This window comes from Limulus polyphemus, unplaced genomic scaffold, assembly GCF_000517525.1.
Source record: "Limulus polyphemus unplaced genomic scaffold, Limulus_polyphemus-2.1.2 Scaffold975, whole genome shotgun sequence".
NCBI classification, from domain to species: Eukaryota; Metazoa; Arthropoda; class Merostomata; order Xiphosura; family Limulidae; genus Limulus; species Limulus polyphemus.
Window position 1 is genome coordinate 159,509 of NW_013666585.1, and position 9,750 is coordinate 169,258.

The 9,750-nt window shown below is 30.2% G+C and overlaps 1 protein-coding gene across 2 annotated transcripts in view; it reads left to right on the plus strand.

Moving 5' to 3' along the window:
- Positions 1-276: 276 nt before the first annotated feature.
- Positions 277-9,750, plus strand: part of LOC106461512 (uncharacterized protein C1orf53-like) — an 11,312-nt gene continuing 1,838 nt past the window's right edge. Inside the window, exons 1-3 of one of the 2 annotated variants that reach the window (XM_022388495.1) lie at positions 277-471; positions 599-746; positions 4,346-4,447. In XM_022388495.1, the coding sequence (XP_022244203.1) occupies positions 630-746; positions 4,346-4,447 (219 nt within the window). In that variant the 5' untranslated portion in view covers positions 277-471; positions 599-629. The remainder of the gene's footprint in view (positions 472-598; positions 747-4,345; positions 4,448-9,750) is intronic. The other variant, XM_022388496.1, reaches the window with a different exon arrangement.

Sequence of the window (9,750 nt, forward strand, 5' to 3'; positions counted from 1 at the left end):
GAACCGACTCACGAACAGCAAATAATAATAAATTAACTTTTTCATCCCAACCCGTCTCGCTATCGTTATTTGCTTGAATTTTATTTAATACACCTCTAAAAATTCCACTCTGATTTCCAGCCTAAGCAAAATATGTAACCAATACGGCTTTTTCACCCAAAATATTTTGTCAAACTAAACTAGTAAATAGCCATAGTGCAACAATTGACAGTCGTGATGACACGCGAAATTATAATAACAGGATGTCGTGTTTATTATCTTTCTGTGCAAGGAAATGACGTTACTGCTAAAGTTGTCTTGATGTTTCAGAAGGAGCATAAACACAAATACTAAAGACCGAATTTTGATCCTAGTGTTACAGATAATATACGTGTATATAATATTTAAAATTGTTGAGTACCGTAATTTGAGTTATGTTTTGTTTTTTTATAAAAAGTAAATTGCATTTTTCTTCGAGTTTTACTTACTTACGTAAGCTACTTGAATATAAAACAAATTAATTAATGTCAAACCAACTTTTTAAGTATGTACCCTATTCTTTTAGTAGTTTTAGAAATATTAAATATAAATGTTCATCAACAGTGTTTAAAATTTATAGAAACTGTTCTTCGTTTAACACGGGAGAAAGTATGCTACGACGTGATGAATTTATGAAGAAGTTCGAAGAAATAAAATCTGATGTAGACCCTTTTATTCTTTCTGAGAAAGAAAAAGAAATTCATGAAATGCACAAAGAGGCAGTGCAGGTGCAGTTTACTTGTAAAATTTAAATTGTACTGATAAGAAATATCCGAATTTGTATTACTTAAAGTGGTGTGCCAGCATTTTTGTGTAGTTCAAGCTTAAAACTAAAAGGTCTGTAACGGCTGAGCATATAGACCTAGCTTGAGAAATGTGATATGGGCTACACTATAGATATTTTGTAAAAATTTTAAAAATATTTGGTTTTATTGCAATGTTTACATGATCTTACAACAATTACTGATATTAACAATAACAGTGACTGAGGTAAATGTTCTTTGAGAATGTTAATTACCGAATTTCTAGTTATTTAACATTTACATGTTTCTAATTTATTTTTCTTTTGGATGTGTTTCTGGTGTAAATAGTTTATTTCCAAATGTTCTAAATATAAATAATTTCAAGATTGCTTAAAAAGTTGTGATTAAATATGCATAATACCATATTGAAAATTTAATATATCTAAACATTCAATAATGATGACTTCTTGGACATAAATTATAATAATTTAAAAGATCATGGGCTAGTAATATAAAACTATTTGTTTGAATTTTAATTAATACACCTCTAAAAATTCCACTCTGATTTCCAGCCTAAGCAAAATATGTAACCAATACAGCTTTTCACCCAAAATATATTGTCAAACTGAACTAGTAAATAGCCACAAATCATTATTCTGAAATATAATAAATAAAATGAAATTATAAACCATTATACCAGAAAATGGTTCTCTATAATTTGTGTAAATTTATTAATTTCCTTTTACAACCATATTTCTACACTGCTAACCAATAAAATTATTTTTATGACATCCACTTCTATGAAAAGGTCAGCTTGCTAATTAATGTTTTATGAAGATTTTGAAAGGTTGAATAAGCAATATATATTTTACTTGACTTTTTTGTCTTTATTACAGTAAAGGAGTAGTAACACCACTGACTATTGTTTATTAGCATAGCACAGCGCAATTGCTTTCTTTGCTGCAATTGTCTGTAACAGATGAAAAGTATTCTGTTGTGACCAGAGCTTGCACTTGGAGTCTTGAACTCACAGTAGTATTCTTAGAGAATGCTAGAATTAAGGCCCAAATAGTATTCACTTGGGTCAAGTAAATTAACTTTTGAGGTTTAGAAATGTAGGACCTAGTGATAATGTGATATGTATATACTACCTAGTTAAAGTTTGCTTTTTAAGGTTAAGAGATATAAAAATGTTACATATAAACAATTAAAATTTGTTGTTGTTTTTTCTGATATAAAGTTACTTGTATGAGCTGAATTATTTACTTAGTAATCTCCTGGATAATGTTTTTCAAATCATTTACTTGATTACCTTAATATCACTGTAAACTTGCTTATATTAAGTCTCATGTGTTCTGTCTCTTGTTTTGATTTAGCTGAATGATATTTATGTGAACTTACTTAAAATTCTAACTGTCGAAATGAAATGTGAGACATTTATTGTTGCTAGTATGTGATACTAAAACAGGAGGAATCAGGAATAAGTTGAAATTCTTACTAGAAAATGAAATAACCTAAATCAGAGTTAATCATAGATTCCTTAAACCAAAAGAAATGTGTAATTGAAACTCTAAACCTCTCAAAATTAATTTTTAATATTAAATTCCAAGCAGCATAACACATACAAAAGATGTATTTTAGATGTAAGTAAACTGAATACATAGTGTAATTTCTAGAAAATGCATGAAGTTGTAACAGAGCTTACAGTTGTAAACTCATAATAATCCTGTAAATAGACTTGTATAGAGCCAAATAATGAGAAAAGAGGTTTATTGAAGTGATTTAGGATGATTTTCTACAACAAATGGGTCATGGAACCAATCAGAAAGTATACATTTTAGACTTGTAGTTACAAAGGTTGAGGTGGGGAGAATATTTGGGCTAAGTGATCATTGCATAATTTGATTTCATGTCTTGTTAAATATTGTGATAAAAAGAGCTATATTTATATCAAATTTTTACAAAGCTAATTCTAGGCCATGATATAAGATTTAGCATTACTTATTTGCTATTGACATTGATAGAGGAATAATTAATAAAGTTTGCTGACAACATTAAACTTTTGGGTATTTCATTGAGGATATTGAGGTTCTGTAGAATGAGTTGAATCAGTTGAAAGTCTGGACATACAGCTAGCAAATGATCTCCATTTTATGAAATCCAAGGTAATGCTTGTTGGTTAACATAATTTGGATCACACATTTAATATAGATGAGAAACCACTCAATTAATATTACTGAAGAAAAGGATCATGACATGATGATAAATAAATCACTCAAACCACTGAGGTAGTGTTCTGTTGCTAGTAGTAAAACTACTAGAATTTTAGGATATATTTATAGACATTGATCATAAGCCAAAAGAGGTAATAGTGTTTTTATATAAATCAATGATAAGGCCTCACCTGAAATATTGTTTACAATTTTGGTCTTTTTATTTTAAATTATAATAAGGTAGAAATACACATAACAATGAGTCTATGATTTTTGTTATAATATTTATTAATTTTCCTTTCTTATCTAAAGTTTTAATTAGGCAAAATAAAATATTTTTCCAGTAACAGCCATGACAGTTATGACAGTAAGTGGGGATTATTATTAAGTTGAAATTGAAACCAAAACTACACCATTTGTTCTCATTTTAGGATGTCTTAAATTTGTCATGGAATATTGGAGCTGTTACACAATAATTTGTATCTATCACCAGGAATGAAAAATATAAAATAACAATAGTGATAATATTTATTTGTCTCTATATAGATGTTTAGACCTTGACTATATCATATGCATTCAGGTTCATATCTTTTTTCAAAGTGTTTGCATTTTTCTGTCTGCGCTGAACAACAAAAACCATTGACTCAACATCTGGCTGTGCCTGTTTGTCTCTGATTGAACTATATATCAGTATAGGGGGGATCCAAACTTTATGCATATTAAAAAGAAAATGGGATACAGTGTTTTTAAATAAATGAATGTTGTTTTATCAATATAATACGTGCAGTCAGTATTATTTAATGTACTCTACAGGTACGTCCATATCATGTTTCAAATCACCCGATTTTGTACACAGGACTCAAAAAATATTACATAATAAAAATAGTTCTATCATATTACTAATTTGAATAATCAAGTTGTTATATCCTGCCATCTCTGATCACTACATTAACAAGTCAGTTGTAGTGAGGTAGAGGGCATTGAATTAATTGAATTAAATCATAGCAACAGGTTAACAATTAACAATAGGACACGAGGAAAATGTTGGGGGAATATGAATATATTCTGGTTTTGGATGTGTCAGTGGAAGTGGATATACTGTCTACCAAACATAACCTCCTTTCTGCTGGGAAAGGCTGTTATTTAAATCAGTATTTGTTAATTATTAAAGGTTTGTGAAGTTGTTCTTAATGCTTTTCTTTTGTTGTAAAATCTTAGTTGTATCTCTTGCATGATGTATTTTTGACAGTATATATATATATATATATAAATACCATTTTTCCTGAAATATGGATTAATTATGGTTTAATGATAACGTGTATGAAGGTTCATGATTCACACTGAACAACTTATGAAATGTTTTTGAAACAGAAGGGAAAACTCTCTTATACTGACCCCACCACTGGGTATTTGGTTATGACAGGGTTACACCACTATCTTAGAGGATACTGCTGTGGTAATGGCTGCAGGCATGTAAGTAATGATGATATATTTCTACATTTAATGTAGATGTACATAGAGGTAAAATACATTGTTGATAAAACAATTCAGAATTGTAAATTAGAATGTATAGTAATAAACTGTTTAAAGCATAAACAGTAAATATTTGTTGCAAAGCTACAGCTATAATTGAACAAAGTAGACAATAAAGCTTAGACCTAGTCCTCTATCCTATAATCTGAAGTACATGTATGACATAGAAAATGGTGGTTTTACCTTACTACAAAATACTTAAATAGAAGAACATTGATCTCAATATTTCCTTTGTAGTAACATACTCACTGGAATGTGATAGTCTAACACAGTGGACATAAAGTAATCATTAAGATAGCACAAAATAAAAAAAGATGACACAAAAGTATATACGTATGTGTTGAACACATGACGGAAAGTTCTAGTGAATACTTGAAAGAGAATTAGAACTAAGTTTAAAGTGGACATAATCATAGTGTATAAGCTTGTAGTATTTGACCAACTAGTTAGCTTGAACTCATTTTCCTCCTGCCCAAGATTCTGCAGCAGTCATATTCATAACGTGGCAACATGTGTGTTTAATTAACTTATTTGTATAATAATTAATTAATGTAAAATTTTAGAGATACTAAAGTCTGAAAGAAAGTAATATATTTTTTTGTCAATATAACTAAGAGTGAATCTTTATGAACTTCTTTAATATTTGATGAAATTCATAACTGGATAAGTTCTGTAATTTCTTTCTGTCTGAGTGATTCTCATCTGTTTTTAAGAAATTATTTATTGTGTAGTTTTTAAGTGCCATTTTAAATTATTTACTCTGTACTCTGCATGTGAATGCAGACGAATTAAAAAATAGTCAAAATGAATTATTACAACATATCAATCAATCACATCATTACCAGTGTAAGCTAGAAAATAAATTACAAGTTCTGATGCAGTACATTACCTCCACTCACATAGATAGCTATTCTTGTTCAGTGCTGCCCTCTATGTACAAAAATCGTTTCACATGCCACAAGCCTTGAAGCTCCTACCCATCTTTGAATCCACTGATTTAAATGCATCTTGTATGCAAATCATCATGTGACAAACCTCCACCAATAAGAGTGTGACACACTCTCTTGATGCATGTGACTCCCTCTATTCAATTCTACCAAACTGTCACTTCTCGTTTGGCAGTACTCCTGTTGTAACATTTAGTTTGTGCTGTCTTCAAGTGTTTTTTTTTTCCGTATCTTTGTATCAATTTCTCTCAATACATTCACTATTTATTATACAATAATGATATTTGTAAGTTATTGAGTTATTCTGAAGTGGAATTATTTTATATTTGTACCTGGTTACAGAACTTATTACTTCATTATAACAACTTTTATTTATTTCTGCCAACACAGTGGTGTTTGGTTATTCATTTTGAATTATGAATTTTACATTACCACTTCAGAGGTTATATGTTCTGTCAGCACATTTACACAGGTTTCAGGTGGTGGTACTCCACGAGGAATTTCTCAACTTTACTTTGTCAGGAGATTGATTGTCCAATGAACTGACCTTCATCAGGCCTCGCCTGGAGTTTGGGGGCCCACACATTTTGAAATACAGTCTGCTGGCTTTAGAAAGATAAGACTTATACTGTTAGGGTTTTTGAATAATTTTATTGTTAATATTATTATTTGTAGTAATTTTGGTTCTGTAACATAAGTTTCATTAGATTGGTCAATACTCATAGTCAAGTTCAGGTTAGCAGTTAGTCTTAGTTGGATCTTTTCTGCTGTACCATTTGCTTAGATTTACCATGGTTTTTGGTATTTTAGGATTACCCGTAACTCATATTACTGGTATATCAATCATTAGTTGAACTATATTGTTTTTTTTTCCATACATCATGTCTCATCCATATGTTATTGTTACGACACACTTCCTTAATTTTATACAATCACCTCTATTTCATTTTCGTTATTTTTATCTATTATCCTTCTTCCTATTCACTTGGTTTGTGTGGAACCCACGAGCCTGGGTCCACACTAACTTCTGTTGTACAGACTTATTGTTAGGTTAAGATTTTTATTTTAGCACTTAATGATATCCTTTGTTCTGTACTGTTCAGTTAGGCTTAAAAAGTGTTTATTATTTTCAGCTTACTGTGTTTCTGTTTACGGGTTAATTGATAATTAGGTTAACTATCTTTTCTTCAACACATAACATCACATACATATGTTTATTTCACTACACAATTTCTTAACATTTCCAGTTTATCAACTATTTTATTTTTGTCTTTCTTTATAGTTTATACTTCTTACCATTAATTTTGTTTGTGAGGGCCCCGGGGTCCACCCTACCTGCTCTCAATATTGCTCATCTTCCTCCTATAATGGCTAAACCCATTTTCAGATGAGCTAAATTTTGTCAGTTTTCCACCACCTTATCTGTATTGTCTTCCAGGCCTAACAGATTCTACATTATTTCGCCTCTACTGCAGAATCTTCTAGGCCTATCTTAGTGTTTTTAGACATGTTTCACAGTATATTCCCCTTCTCATGACATTGTTTCATGATGATCTTTTTGTCTCTCTTTTGAGAGTGGGTACTTGCATGCCTCACCCTATACAGGCTTTAATTATTTTATGTCATTTGCATTTCTGTTAATCCTATCTATTTTATACCCTACCTAGTTTTTTATCTTTGTTTTACCATATCGACTCTCCTACAATTAATGTTTGCCTTCCACCTCTTTCTTTGGACTTATACTAAGGGATTTTCATGGGATACCTCCTCCTTCTTCCCTCCATATTGAGATGTTTGCCATCTTCAGTTCTTTCTCTCCACATGTGGCTTCTTTGATTTTGGGATTTCCTAAGGTGGGACAATCTTCTTTGTTTACCATCCACTGCTAATAGGGACTTACACTCAGTTTCTTTTTCTCCACAGATTTGTTTTTTGGGATTACTCATGCACATATAGTGGGGTATCTGTGATGCTGTATTCCAATTTTTGTAGTTGCTTATTTGTTTCATTCTGAGATATTATCATCTTTATTTATTTTACATGTTTGGCACCTTCACGTCCTTTACCTGTCTTACCTACAGTTTTTTTTTCATTCTTCTTGTATGCATGATGCTGATTGGGGTTCTGGATCGATTGGTCTGATCTTATTCACTTCTTGGGTCTTCCCCATTTTAATATGTAGTCTGGAGAAAAAATTCTTATTAAAAAAAAATATTTATTTGAAACAAAAGAACTTTGCAGGTGCTCACAAGATTTTTTGAAAGACAGAACTTTATTTTTTAAAGAAAATGCCTTTTTGTCATCAATGAGACTTCAAAATTATATATTTGAAGGGTAGCATTTCAGATGAGATTTCATGTGTGAGGTTCTCTTGCTTTTCGGAGTCTGTTCTTTTCAAGGATACTTGTTTCCCATGTTTTTACAGTTAACTTTGCTGGGATCTGTAGAGAGAATATCAAAATAATGACACAGGCAACTTTTCTTTTTATCAGTGTGCTCAAAATTATTTTTAATGCAACTTACTTTAACTGGAAAAAAAAAGAAGAGAAAACTGAGTATGAATGAAATAGCCACCATAACATATTACACTTTAGCATGCTAACAGTATGCCCAGAAAACATTCACTGATGTATATATCATATGGTTGTGGGATTCTTTAGATCATTCAGAGAAAACATCACTTCTAAATGTAACACAAGCTTATTTCACCACAAGAAACACCACTTTAGTCAAATTGACTGTTTGCCAATATGCTAATAAACACACTAGCCATACTGACAAAGTACTACTTGACTATCACCACCAAACTACTGACCTTACTTCACTGACTGATTAATGATATACTGCTGAGTGCTGCCTTTATATATACATATACACAATAAGCCTACATCATAAACATACAGAAATTTGTAATATACATTGTATAAGATACTCCCACTCCCAGAAATTTTCACACAGTACACAATGCAACAGAAATGTTTAGAAATTTTTCTCACTCTGTACATACTGTACATTGTTTAGACTTCTAGAACATTCCATAGAGGCTAATAAACAACACTTAACAGACATCTAGAACTTTCCTTAGTTCTGTAATAAGAATGAACACAAACAAAGGATTTATGGCATCTCTTATCTATGCCTAGTCTAAGGACCTAGTTTCCCATATGAGGCAATATAGGTGAAATGATTGTTGTCTGTTGCTAGGCCTAAAGTTATTCCAGTAAAATTCATTACTATAGGCTACAAATCTGCATTTTATATTCAGAAGCTGAAAGAAAAATTTCCAAATTAATTATTCATCAGGCTGCTTCTGTCTTCATAAGCTATATTGAGTTCTGAGATATTATTATAGGTCAATATATTTTTTAATTATCTGTATCCAATATTGGCCATTAAAAGTGATATTTGTACATCCATAAAGAACTATTTTCTTGACTGGTTTGGAAGTGGTATTAAGCTTTAAAAGACAAAGTGAGATATGAAGATATTAATAGAAATATGTTAAGATCCTTTAGTGACACAAAACAGATGTGAAATATTTAACGGATCATGCTGTGATTTGTGTTGATTTGTTGTGTTAAACCCTATAATAAAGTGAGATATGAAGATATTAACAGAAATATGTTTAAATTCTTTATTTATGCACTAAACAGTTATAAAATGTTAACATCTTATGTTATAATGAGTACATGTATTGGTTTGTTGAAAGTGTATTTTTGTTTTTATAAGTGTTATATGAAAGTTAGTTAACATTACAGATGTACACATATGCATTGAAATTGATCAGTTTACTATCAAAGGTGTTAGAACAACAAAAGACAAAAGAAATAAATGTCACGATATTACACCTATTTATTAACTTTCTTTAAAAATTTTACATGAACTTCATTGGTTGGCAATAAATTTGTATATGTATATATATATACTGTATGTGTTAGCAGAGAACTAGAAATGCATTATTTCTGTTCATAGATGATAAAAAAAAAATTGAAAACTGCTTAAATTTTTTTTCTGACCATCGGATTGTTATTATATGTATCTAATTATTAACCTATTAGGCTTTTTTATTTCATTGATGAGCTCTATTTCAACTGTTAACTGTATCTGTCACTACATTCACATTATCTATCTTTTTATGTTATGTTTTTGGTCAGCTTATTATTAATGAAGGTGATATATATATATATATATATATATATATAAGACAACAATAACTAGTTTACTAGTAGTAAGTGTACAATCTAATCTTAGACGAGTTACTTTAATTAAGTTAGTTAAATTATTATTTATAGTTAA